Genomic DNA, 13,982 nt, shown 5'->3' with positions numbered 1-13,982 from the left:
GGAAAAATAGAAACTTATGAAATAAGATATAAGACAGGGCAAGAGCCTGAGGGGGAGTCCAGAAAGCTCCAGAAACCCCAGAGGTCATCACAGCCTCTGAGGTCTAAAAGAAAAGAAATCTCAAACCCCAGCTAAGGGATTTAACTTTTTAAAATTTCTTTCATTTTTTGCTGATTACATTCCTTGGTAAATAAAGTTTACTCCCGGTTCTCATTAAAAACCACACAAACTGTGCATTTTTTTAAGAGGAAGTAAACATACTGGTTACATCAGCCCCAATTAGCCCTTGCTTTTCCTTTTAGTAGATTCAACTTATAGAGAAATGGGGACATATCTAGTAATCTCCCAAGAAGTAGCTCTTTCATCACACATCTGGACTGTCGGGAGGGTCTTCCTGAACTCTGACTTCTTTTGTACCTCTGGGTTGGTTGAAAAGGTTAGCACTGGCCTGAACTGATATAAAATGGAAGGTCCTTGGTTGGGAAGGGTTGATTGTGTTTATTCTTTCCTTCAGTCTCCCAAATACTTCTATCACATATATGCAAACACAATCCGTTGTTTATTCCTTTGTGTTTGGTTTTGTTTCTCGTCTAGTTTTCAAGTTAAAGCACTCACTGGCTATTGTGAAAGCCGCATTGCCCCAGCGGATCGCATGACTCTAGCATCTGTAACTATGGCACACGCCTCCTTAGGAATAACCCACTATGTCAACGGTGTAGATGTGGTGTCTTTTTCTCAGGATCTAATGTTTCTTCAGGAGTCACAGACTGAACTAAAGACTGATTTTTTTTTTTTTTTAGTGCTGATGGCTAGTGTAGTCCCATCATGTTCCAGGTGACTGAATAGCAAACCTGAGAGCACACCCAAAAAATATGACCCATGGTGGTTTTTCTCACTTAATTTATCCTGCTCTTACTGTAATCAGTAGTAAATAACAAGTATGTTCCTGGAACTCCGCCTGTGGTCATAATTGCCTGGAAGGTGTGTTAAAATGTGTATTGCTGGGCCTTCTTTCCAGTTTCTGATTCCGCCTGATCTAGAAAAGCCCAGTGATTTGCATTTATTTATTTTTTTTTTTTTTTTTTTTTTTTTTTGTGTTCCAATGAGTCTTTATTTATGGACACTCCAATCTGAATTTCATAGGACTTCCATGTAGCATGAAATGTGATTTTTAAAACCACTTAGACACACAGAGACCATTCTTAGCTCACAGGCCACACGAAACGAACGGTGGGGCTGGATCTCAAACACAGTCACTTTCTACCCTCTGCTCTAAGTATTGTTTGACATTTATTTGCTGGCATAGACATAATGTCTACTTCCTTATTACGTGAGATCAATAATATACAATTTGCTTAAGGCTTTGTCTAAACTGCTGGTGTATAAATTTTTAAGACAAAAAATTTAAAATGATTTGTATGTTAAAATTAAATGCTAAAGAAACAAACTGGCCAAGTCTCATTTATTTCTTGACGCAACATCTATACAGCTCACACACGCAGCGGGACGCACACCTCGGCTTCACAACAGCACCAGGCTGCACTTCCGGTTATAATACAGCAGGGCAAGGTGGCTGGAAAATGTACATTTATACACTTCATAAGTTAAAGGTGGCCACACGATGACCTAGGGTAGCAAAGGCAAGACCTGGACCCACCGCCTGGACCGCTTGTGTCTGACCTATTAAAAATGTACCCAGTCATTAAAAATGGCCAGTTGGGGAATAGGCCATGTATAAAATATGTCATGTAAAATTTACCCATTAACCTTTTTAAAAAATAATATTTAGACTTTAAACCTTTGACCAACTTGTCATGTGGATATACATTATGGCAGCGAGAAGCACACTGGCTGTACTTCAGCAACCTGGATAATTTTTTTTTTTTTTTTTTTGTAAACCATAACATTTTTGTGGAAACAGCCAAATTAAATCTCTTCTTTATACATCTGTTAGGTTACTTCCAAGTCACTCCCCAACCCCAAAAACCAGTCTGACACTTGCTGACATGTTTAATTCGAACCTATATTGGTAGTTTCTAAAACGCTGATCTGCAGACCCAGTCTGGTTACAGGTACACCATGAAGACACAGGCTGTTTCTGCCGTCCCGAGGAGAGGGTCCATTTCTACCAGTCTCTAAAAATACTCATCTGCCCATCCTGGGACTTGGGTTTGTTCTCCTGCCCGTGTGCACGTCCACACACTACCTGTTGTAAGCCCTCTCTTTCTTGGACTTTTCCAGGGCCTTGTCCATTGTTTTCTCACTCTCCCCCCGACACTTGGGGCAGTACCACTTGCCCTTTGGTTTATGGTTGAGTCCCACACAAGAAAAGTGGAACCACTCGATGGGACACTCATCGTTGTCGCAGCCGATCATCTCTCCATAGGAGACCTGATTGCACAGACAGTACGTGGGCTCGTTGGGGTCGATGGGGAGGTCTGCGGGAGAGGCTTCCCTCTCTGCTTTGGCCTTGGAGCGTTTCTTCTTCTTTGAGGTTTTTGCTTTCTTCTCCTTGGGTGTTCCTGAGGTGATGTCGTCGTGGTCGTGATTATTAGACGCGTTCTCTCGGTTCTCGTTGTTCCGCTGCCTCCGGGACCGCTTGTTGTTGGGCTTGTCCGCCTGAGAGATCGCCTCACTCTTCGATTTGTCCTGGCCGGCCTTGCCGCCGCTGCCAGTGCTGTCACCGATGTCCTGGTGTGCCTCGAAGAGCTCCACGTGACTGTCCACCTGCCTGGTGCGGTTCTCCACCAGCTCCACCATCTGACTCACGATCTGGATCTTCTCATCGCCCAGCTCCTGACTGCGGATCAGGGCCCTCTGGATGCAATGCAGTACCCGCCTCTTCTGCGTGCCGTCCGTCTCGCGCTTGAACTTCTCATAGTAGTCATCCAACTCTTTCAGGATCTCTTGGTATTTGGCGTCGATCTCCCGCATCAGCGAGACGTTCCTCTGCAGGTCGAAAGGCAGTGACTCGATGGAGTCCAGGTAATCCTCCACATAGTTCACCAGGTGGATCTGCTCCCCGTTGGCAGGACTCAACATGGTTCACCCCGGAGGTCCCCGGCGACTCGGCGGCTTTCCGCTTCCTCCACCCCCCGCCCCCTCAAGCAGCAGCACTGCAAAATGCAAAGCTCTCTCGCCCTCCCGCGCCCCCCCCTTCCCCGCCACTTCGGCCGGGCCGGCCGGCGGCTACATCTGGCGCCCGCCGCGCCGCCTCCGGGGCCGCGGGGACCCCGGCGCCTGCAGGCGCGGGCCGCGGCGGCCGAGGCTCCGGCGCACGCCCCGCCGGCCGTGCAGGCCCCCTCCCGGGCGGCGCGGGGGCCGTGCGTACGAGCGCGCACACACCCAAAGGGGGCCGGCCACCGCCGCCCACCCGCCACCGGCGTGGAGAGCGGAGAGAGCGGGGCCGGCAGCGGGGAAGGGCGCGCTCCACCGCCCGCCCGCCCGCCCGCCTCGCCGCACTTGTCCAACGTGGAAAACCCCGTGATTTGCATTTAACAAGCTCCCAGGTGCTGTTTCTGCTAGTGTAGACAGTGCTTTGAGGAACTACTGTTCTAATTACAGCCCTCCTCGGCAAGGATCACACACCGTGGTTCAAATCAGCTTCTAATTTTACTCTACATTGTGCAAGAGAAAGAGCAAGATTACTCTGGGAATTTGCGATTTTGATGAAGAACACATATTGAAAAAGATGTTATTTTTTAAAAACTTAATATCTATTCTCTTAAGCTTCAAAGGATAGCATGGGCAAAACAGCAAAGCTTAGGTTGCTCAGAGGTAATCTCCAGCCAGTGTTGCTTTTGCTGATGGACCAGGATTCAGTGTGTGAGCTGGGCTGTTCTTCAAGCTGGATCTGTTATATAGAAAACCCGTTGAACCAGCAAGCCTGTTGTGAGGTCCATTTGAATGGTCTGCTTACAATCTGCATTCAGTTGGCTGTCATCCATATAGCTCAAAGACTTGATGCTGTGTCCTTCTGCAGCCAAAGCACAAAACCGGCAGCATCTTCCTTGGAAAATTTTACCTCTAGGATTAAAAATCAACCAGGATTCCCCGAATTGCTATTCAAAGAAATATTGCAAACATGTTTTTTCTGATCTAGCTTTACTTTTCTTCCCCTTATCTGTTAGGTATTTATGGGTCTGAAGCATCCTTAAGGTGTTTGCCTTTTCATTTTTTCCATATGAGGTCACATCTGTCTCTAAGGAACACAAAGAGACAAGAGATCAAGGGGCTGTCACAAACACAAGTTCAGACCTTACAAGAATGAACAAGGGCTGAGGAGATGGTTCCATGGGTAAAGCATTGGCAAACATGTGTGAGTTCTGAGTTTGGATCCTTAGAGCCCTTTTAATCCTGGACACAGTATTGCATCTGTTACCATAGTGCTTCTACCACAAGGAGGGAGAAGGAAGGAGAGTCGCAGCAGTTCAAAGGCCAACCAGCCTGAGGTATCTAGTGGCAAGCAGGAGACCCTGTCTCAAACAAGGAAGAAAGCTAGGACAACACCCAAGGCTGTCCTTAGCCAAGCATGCCGACACTCACATCCACACACAAATATGCACAAATATAAGCATACAACCCATCACATGCACATCGAAGACAAGATCGAGACAGAGAGACAGACTGCTGCAGAATCACGGTGCTTGGACTAATGGGCGTGACTGTAGAGGCCAGTTCGACAGAGCCTTGGAGTATAAAGCGGAAGGAGGATGAGCCACACATCACGGAGGGAAGAGGAACTTCACAAACTGTGTCTGTGGCACTTGCTATACAGAGCTGAGGAAGAGCAGCGGGGCTAGTTTGACTATTAAGCACAAAGCGGCAGAAGTGCCTGCACATTATTGTTATTTTTTCCTTCCAAACCTCTGGTATCGTGCAGCATGACATACACATCCAAAGTCTGTGGGATCACTGTTGCTTAGCGCAGGTTTTAGGTGAACCAACTGGCCCAGCGAACAAGCCAGGAAAGGAAAGCTTGGCAAAAGAAATGAACCATGTTCTGTGTGGTTCGGTCATTCTCTTTCTTGACTACCTCGCCTGGCTTCTGCCTCTTGGATTTTCAAGTGGGCACGGGGCACAAAGATAGATATTGCCATTGGGAAGGAAGTAGGGAGCACTGAGGAATCTTTTCAACATTGGTTTCTTTCTTCATTTTTATCTGTTTTTTTTTTAACCATGCTTTTCTTTTTTCTAAATAAAATGATCATAAAACTTCATCTGAGGAAACTTTCTGTCTTCATAATTTGGCTAGAATAGATTTGTTCTCAGTTAGGTTTTCCAGGTTATTCAATCTGTGCTTTGTCTCCCTCCCTCACTCCCTCCCTCCACTCATCCTTCCATCTTTCCCCCCCTCCCTCCCTCTGGTAGTTAGCTTTAAACCCAACCTAGGCTCACCTAGAGAGTCTCACCAAGTTATTGTCTACATGGGGTTTACCTGTAGGCCTGTTTGTCAGGATCATCTTAATTGATTTAATAGCTGTGGGAAGACCCAGCCCATTGTGGGCAGCCATTCCCAAGGCAGATAATCTTGAACTGTATTTGTGAACAAGTCAAGCTGTGCACATGGCCTGTGAGCATGTATTCATTCATTTCTCTCTGCTGTTAACTGTGGGCATGATGTGCCAGCTGTCTGAAGTTACTGCCTTGACTGACCCAGAATGATGATGTCACTGGGAACTGTGAGTAAAAATAAACCCCTTTCTCCCGAAAGTTCATCTTTTGTCAGGGTATTTTATCACAGCAACAAACATGAACCCCTCCCCCCTCTTTCCTTTTCCATTTTTGATGGGGGGAGGATTTACTCAACTGTGAATGCTCAAATAATACAACTTTTCCTATTGTCCTCTCTGAAATATGGCAAAAGATAAATGTTCTACCAACACTCATTGCAAAAATCAATAAGAAAATGTGATTTTGAATGCTATTTTCATTTTTTGGACTATGAATCAAGCAAGACTCTTCATGATAATAGAGAATATAGGATCTTGCCTCATATTTTTAGTAGATACTAAATTATTAATGGTCCCTTCTCCTACCAATTTGATATTGTAAAAACTGACAATGTATTTTCACACTTGTCCTCAATTCAATGGCTTATTATATATTAGTATATATAATAATTTAATATATATTATAATATATATGATATATATTATTAAAACAGAATTTATTGTGTCTGACAAAAGGGTAAATTTTTTTCTTATAAGCTGGTTAGGCTTTTAAATTTATATATAAATATTTATATATGTTGATATATCTCAACATCCTTTGAAAATAAGTAGACTGAAGACTGGGAAGCAAAACAATTAGAAAACAGAATAGATATAAATTACTAATGAGCTATTAGTGAGTGAGTAATATCACAAGCCTGATGTAGAAAATGCAAGGTAAAGAATTATCTTTCTTTCTTAAGACTGCATATTTGGAGCCCCATAAATATCCCCTAACAAATCCAGCTGGTCTTGACATACCACACAGCCTTGTCCTGGATTGACATCATGTCTAGCAGTGAGTCTGAGATGTGATTACTCAGGAGGTTGAACAGGCATGTAGTTCTATACTGTTCAGGAAATGACCCCGAGTGAGCACTGAGGGGTGAGACACTTCTCCATGCACTCTGGATGGTACATGCTTCATGATGTACTCCTGGGGCAGTTAAGATTCATGGACTGTGGTAATGGCATCTCTCACACCTTTGCAGGAAAGGGCTTTACTTTACACATGGAGATGCAAAGTATGAGTCTGGCAAAGATCCTATAGAACCTGGCATCCTGGATGGTGACAGAGAACCCAGTAGAACTTAGCACTGGCTTTACAGAAGATGTTATAGAGAAGCCATGTTAGGTGAGGGCCTGAGTACTGGGGCCTTTGGGGTTCAGTCCCTGGGGTCTTGCTGACCTGATTTGGGGGATACCTGTTGTGCCAGCCTTTCTCAATAGTGACTGCACTTCCTGACTTTAACTATAGTATGTCAGAATGAGGCAGAATGGTGGTGATACATCAAGCCATGATTTCCAATAGAAAGAAAACTGAGAAGAGTATGAAATATTGGACCTGTTTTTCTGCTTGGGAGGAAGACACATAAAGCCAGTGAACTACATATTGATTGATTTAAATGCATCTTCTTACCCACAGGCTAATCTGTGCTCATTGGCTTGATGATCCCTTCAGAAGACAAGACTTACACATCCCTTTGCTTTCCCTTTAGACTCTGAGGTAGGCAAGAACAGGGAGACAGCCTGGTGGTGAGGGCTCAGAGAAGGGACCAGGTTAACTGAGACATGCTGCCTCTTCAGACTTGTAGGCTACTTTAATTTATCAATGATTATGGTAGAAATACAGAGGGTGGGAAAGAAAGTACAGATTTTGTTTCAATGTACTAATTATTAGAGAATGTCTTGAGCAGAAGCTGAGATGCCTGGTACTCACCACAAAATCATAATATGTAGAGAAGAGAGGCTTTCCTCTTGCCTGTGAACTTCATAGGACACACAAAATTTCACCAAGTGAGGAGAGTCTCATTTTGATAAATTTAATATTTACTTAAGGGGGTGAAAAACCTCTGAAATCACTGTTATTTATCTTAGTAACTACAATTTTGGGGACTCCCTTAAGCTTTGTATGCTAGCTTTGTGCCTCCCTGGCTTTCCCTTGGTTCCACTAGGGCAAAAGTGTACACTCTCTTAGTGTATCAGACTAATAGAGAAGGGAAGTGACCTATGAGGAGGTGACAGAAAGCTCAATTCTCAGAGCAGGGCAGAGGCCAGGGAAGCCAGACTGGACTGGTTTCCCATTTGCAGTGGGCACATGTAAAGTGTAATCATGTCAAGAATAAGCAGCTCATGGAATCTGTGTGTACGTGTCTTCTTGTATGTGCATGTGCAGAGGCCGGAGGACAGCCTGAGGTGTCGTCCTCGGAAATGCCGTCCACCTCCTTTGAACAGGGTCTGTCGCTGGCCCAGAGCATAGTCAAATGTTCTGGGTCTCTGACGGGCAAGTTCACCCTGTTCAGCTCAACGCTCACTTGAACCAGTGGCAATAAGTCTCTTTTTCTTGGTTCTGCTTTTCGGGAGAACTCTGACTCCACTGACTCTGATCTAGGATGCCTCCCACCCACACCCAGCCAGCAGGCTTTTGATGATGTTCACATCCTTGGCGCAGAGCGGTGCTGCCGAGCCATTCAGTGCTGGGGCTGCCAAGGAAAGTGAGTTACATGTATGGCAGTTCACAATGGAAAGACTAGTGCTGACGGAGACATTTTTATGTAGAAGGTGGGCTTTCAGCTTTTTTTTTTTTTTAGGATCAAATGCAAATATGCCTGAAAGTCATTTAATGGCTATAAAGTTTCCATAATGGCATCGGATTATATTTAGATTAAGATCTATTGTACTGCACACAGAATGATGATACCACTTATGCAATAAAATTGTAATAATTGTATTAATAGTTAACTGTATGAAACATTTGAATGCTAGGCACTATGATAAATATGTTACACTGCATATTTCCTTCATAAATATTAGATAAGGATGAGATAATGTGCGCACAGATTCACACCAGGGAATCCGAATGCATATCCAATGGCTGCAGGAATGGCTACCAGCTGCTCAAATGGGGCTCTAAGGATTAAGTGCTCTGGCCTGCCACAATGAATTCCACACATTCCATACAATCCTGTTGTTGTTGGAGCAGCGCTGGCCTTGTGGTCCAGCCAAAGCCACTCATGTACAAAGAAAACAGCTCCCTGACTCCCACAGTAAGCACTACTTTTGTCTTCTTAGAAGGAGAGAAGCCCAGTTTCGTCAGGTTCTTCCAACAGCCTACTCTTAATTTTCCACTGCCCTTTCCCCCGGGCCAGACCTGGGAAGGCTGATAAACACAGAGGTAAACTCGGGAGGTCATAGACTAAACACGACTCTGCCCTGGAAAGGAGTCAGAGGCGCTCAGCTTTCCGCTGGCAGGCAGTTCTACTCTCTCTGTGTCTTGCTGAGCTTTGGGGGAGGTTAAAAGTGCCTGTCTTCATGTTGTCACAAAACAGGGGTTCCATGGGATGGGGGAGATAAAAGCACAAGCGATACAAAATGAAAAACTGACAATGATCACAGCAAGCCAGTAAGCATCTCCCACCGCTGGGCCTGTATTAGGTGGAATGAGGTCAAGGCCAACATGAGGAGTGTGCTGTAGACGAATCTGACTCCATGTCTTCCCTTCTCCTGTGTTGGCTCTTGCCATTGGCTAGCCAGAGATGAATGTTTGGGCTGGTTTATGGTTCTCTAGACAAAAAAAATGAAGAGTTTCCACTTTCGTTGCTTATGTGATGAAGGGCACTGTATTCCAATCTGAGCTTTGATGGGGTCCTTCAGGGTCTACCATTCTGTGTTTCTCAAATTAAAGACCCCAACAAAACACTGAACCCCATGAAATTAGAGATGGCTGATCTCCCAACACCCAAAGGAGACAGAAAACAGAACCTAACAATGTAAATGGCCAACAGGTCGGCAATGACCAGGCCTCTACACAGCTTTGTTACCAGTCTCCCATGGCTACCAGGGTCAGGGACCAGGGCAGCAGACTATCAGCAAGAAAGGAATCAATAATTACCACAGAACGTCAGGTTGCACATCTGGGAGACAGGTAGGGCTAATTCCAGGTCCAACTCTGCCTTAAAATTGTCTTATGGCCATTGACAGCTGAAACAGCTTCTCTAGCTTCAGCTTTCTCAAGGTTAAAATGATATAGCTGTGAAAAATGACCTCCATGAACATTCCCTGAAACCAGAGGGTATGGCTCAGTATTGTCTTGATCCCCAGAGCCTAATGCTATGTCACTATAGGTTCCAAGTCTTGACTGCTGCTGGTGTCCTTCAAGCACAGAGCAGAGAGCATCAGCTCCAGGACATCAGAGCATTGGCCACACAGCTGGGCATCTGGGATTCTGACAAGGCTATGATAGGCAGGAAGTTATTGGCTTACCTCATACCACGGCACACACCACTAGTAAAGCAAGATATTTTCCTCAAAATCCCTTTCACCTCAGAGCTCCTAGAAGACACAACACAACTAATACATAAGATCAAGCTTAGCCAGGTAGTAGTGGTGCACAGTGGAGAGGCAGAGGCAGGCAGATGGGAGTTGGAGATCAGCCTACTCTAGTTACACAGAGAAACCCTGTCTCAAAAAACCAATTATAAATAAAATAAAATAAATAATAGTAGATTTGCTAGATTCAATTCATCACCCCTGCCCTCATCTCTTTCTTTGCAACTCAATGTTCTTCATTCTGTAGCATGAAAATGAACTGCTTTTCAATGGGAAATTCAGCTCTTATAGATGACCGTACTTTAATTAGGGACTTTAAATAATTGAATAACTTGGGTGATGGTGTTTGTGTTATTATATTAATGAAGAGGTATGTCCTTCTAATTTAGCACTGGGTAAGTAAGTAGTAGTGCATTTACCACATGAACATATTACTTGGAGAAGACAGTCAGCACATGGCTGGGCCTCTCTTTGGTCCATGGAACGCATAGAAAGCAGTTGCTCATGACACTGTGATAATACTGTTTTCTCAGTTCTGAGTAATGCTGTTACTCGAACCTCCTTGGGGAGATTTCCACAGCCTAACAGAGTTTCCAGCAGTTGGTACCAATTATCTTTGACTTAATCTACTCATTTGCTTTCATTTATATTGCTTTGCAACAGTCTTAGTTATTCATCCTTTTCCTAGAAAATGCTTACCATGATTATGGAAAGGCAGCTCTAACATCCCTTCCTGACCAGGACTAAGAATTCTTCTGAATGTGTATATCCCAATTGAGTTACAAATTCTTCTGGGATGTATTGCATCATCTCCCATGAATTTTTCATACTCTTCCTGGAATCATTTCCAGGTTACCTACACCAGGGCAAATGTGCTGCCTATCCACAGTAGCATCCAGTCCTGGTTGACTTTCTTCTGTCGATGTGATCATACTGTCTGGGTTGGTTCTTGATTCCCTTTCCTTGACACTTTGAAAATTCATATTTCATGTTTTCTCACTGAAAGATGGTTCTTTTCATAGCGAGAAACAGAGAAGATAAAACATTTGAAGAAATATTAGTTACTCTTCTCCCTGTTGTGGTCAAACATCCAGAACAAGCAAATTGAGGAAGGACAGCCTGTGGTTCCTGGAGTCAGGTGACTCAGTCCATCATGGCAAGAAAGGCATTGTGATTGAGGTAGCCCACGCCGGTAGAAGTTTATGGTGCAGTTTTTGTTTTTTGCTTTTTTTCATTCTTGGCAGATCAAGAAGCAGATAGTTTAGGTGGGAACCAGAAGTGAATACCAACTTTAACACCTACCCCATAAACCCACTTCTGCTAAGTACACACTACGGTATCAGATACCCCGCAGCTTCCCCAAAACACCAACATCGACAAATGGGGGTCAAGCATCCAACCACATGAGTGAGCCTGTGAGAGACATTTCACACTCAAACCATACACATAAAAGTCACACAACTGAGGAAGACTAGGATATCAGAATAAGACAGGAAAAACCAAGTCCTCACTATAATGCAGCAGACCCCCTAGTAGAAAGCAACACCATAGAAGGTTATGGTAGCATGCCTCCTCCACCTGAAAGACATTATGGAGGAATCAACACATACCCACACATGGTACACCCAACAGTATACACAAAACACCTTGGCACAGAAGGGGAGCCGAGATACGTGGGACATAGCCTGGAATGTTGGTTGGGGGTTAACATTAGGAGAAGGCTGGCTGTGGAGCTCATAAAACTGGAACTTCACATGGATGGGACTCTTCCAAGACCCTGGGGACAGGCTTGGCAATGTGTTTACACAGTCACATGTTCTTGTAAAATATGTGGAAAAAATATTTACAAAACTCTAAGTACTTTTGGTTGAGACCTCTGTCTCTAGTTCCTCCCTTTCCCCTCCCTCTTCTCTCATGTGGAAGTGTGCCCAGACTACGAGAGCTCTGTGGCTCCATGTGGGGGAAGTAGAGTCAGGGATAATACTGCTGGGTTTAATGGGTTATTGAAGAGGTTCATAGCCACTTGTATGTAGGACTAAGTCAATGCTCTCTCAATGTGGACATAAATTCCAAAATTCCCCTTGTTCTATACCCCGCTCCTCTTGCTGTGATGGGTAGGTATAGAGTCCAGAGCTCAAAACTATAATGAGAATATATTCTACAGGGCAGCACTGGTATGGCTGGATTGTAGCAGGAATCTTAAAAGTTCTTATTCATAAAATCAAACCCGAGGCCAGTTATTGGGGTGAATACTGGAAGGTCAGAGAGACAGAACAAGCCACAGCTATCTCACCTTGCCAGTTCCTCAGCTGGTCCTGTTTCCTCAGACTGGAAGCTTCTGTGTCCTCATCCCAATGGCTCTCAGCTGAACTGTGTTGCTCCAAAGACTGAAAGCTTAACCAGCCGAATGCTTAACCAGCCAAACGCTTCTAGTTTCTGGTCCTCACGCCTTATATATCTTTTTGCTTTCTACCACCACTCCCTGGGATTAAAGGCTGGCTTTCTGGGATTAAAGGTGTGTGTCACCATGCTTGGCTATTTCCAATGTGGCCTTGAACTCACAGAGATCCAGAGGGATTTCTATCTCTGGAATGCTAGGATTAAAGGTGTGAGTGCCACCATTTTCTAGCCTTTGTATTTAGTGACTGTCTGTTCTCTGACCCCAGATAAATTTATTAGAGTACACAATATTTTGGGGAACACAATACCACCACACTGGATGGTGCAGAAGAAACTAGGATTTAACGTGTAGAAGCAGAAACTCCTTATTGGGAAACTCTTCCTGTTATCCAATGTGTAAAATGATAGATAACTCCATATTAATTCACCTGGTCAAGATGGAAGTGTTAAGGAGGCAACTCAGTGGAAAAACATTTGCCTAGTGTGTGCGGGCCCTGGGTTCAATTACTGGCACCCCACCCCACCAAACCACCCCTGCACAAGCAAGGAGTGAACAGAAGCAGTCTGTCGAGAATAGACTGAAGAGGGGCTAGAGAAATGGGTCAGCCTGCTGCACAAGCAGAAGGAGCAGAACTCAGGCCCAGCACCCGTGCATGCCTGCAACCCAGCACTGAGCGAGGACAATCTGGGAGGATCACTGGGACGTGCTGGCTGCCGGCCTTGCTGCAGAACACAGACTTCATGTTCAGCGGGGACCTTGCTTCAAAAGAAATAAGGCAGAGAGTGACAGGGGAGGATACAAAGGCCGCTCTGGACTCAGAGCACAGATGCAGGCAAACATACAAGAACACACATGTACATACATATACCACACAAACATTGATCAGAAGCACACAAATCCATAGACACAAAGACACACAAAAGAGATTAGATTAAACCAATTTTATGTTTAAAATAATAGAAGGACTGCACAACATCTTTGTTGATAGAATGGGTGGGGTGAAAGGTCAGACTTCCTATGTGATTCTAGACACAAACAAACCCCAATGCTAGAGGGCTATCTTGATATAGCTTATGCTACAAGTATCCTATGTATAGCCTGCTGGCTCCAGAGGAAGCACCTTGGAAAACAGTCATTGATCTAGTGATAAAAAAAACCCTTGAATTCATTAACTAATAATTGGTCAAGATGTGTTGCAAAAGCAAAGTTTAATTAAATGCTCATACAGCTAAGTGGTATCATCACTTCATTTTATGTGCATGAGTGTTTCGCCTGCATGGATGTATGTGTACCCTGTGTGTACCTGGTGTACACAGAAGTCAGAGTGGGCATCAGATCGCCTGGAACTGGAGTCACAGGTGGTTACATGCTAGCATGTGGATGCTGGGCACTGAACTCAGGTTCCCTGCAAGAGCAACAAGTGCTCTTAACTGCTAAGCCAGCTCTCCAGCCCAAGGAATGCATTTAAATTGCTCCTATGTACACCTTAATTTTGAGTTAGTTGGATGCATATTTATTATTTATATTAAAATTCAAAAGGC

The 13,982-nt window shown here is 44.5% G+C and overlaps 1 protein-coding gene across 1 annotated transcript; it reads right to left on the bottom strand.

Annotated features, from left to right (window-relative positions):
• Positions 1 to 1,445: 1,445 nt before the first annotated feature.
• On the bottom strand, positions 1,446 to 3,097 carry LOC114703124 (inhibitor of growth protein 1). The gene has a single exon (XM_028883857.2). It carries the CDS (start codon positions 3,040 to 3,042, stop codon positions 2,203 to 2,205), a length of 840 nt encoding a protein of 279 aa, XP_028739690.1. The 5' UTR covers positions 3,043 to 3,097; the 3' UTR covers positions 1,446 to 2,202.
• Between the last annotated feature and the right edge of the window lie 10,885 nt (positions 3,098 to 13,982).

Source organism: Peromyscus leucopus, chromosome 17 (genome assembly GCF_004664715.2).
Source record: "Peromyscus leucopus breed LL Stock chromosome 17, UCI_PerLeu_2.1, whole genome shotgun sequence".
NCBI classification, from domain to species: domain Eukaryota; kingdom Metazoa; phylum Chordata; class Mammalia; order Rodentia; family Cricetidae; genus Peromyscus; species Peromyscus leucopus.
This window is presented reverse-complemented; position numbering and strand designations above follow the sequence as displayed.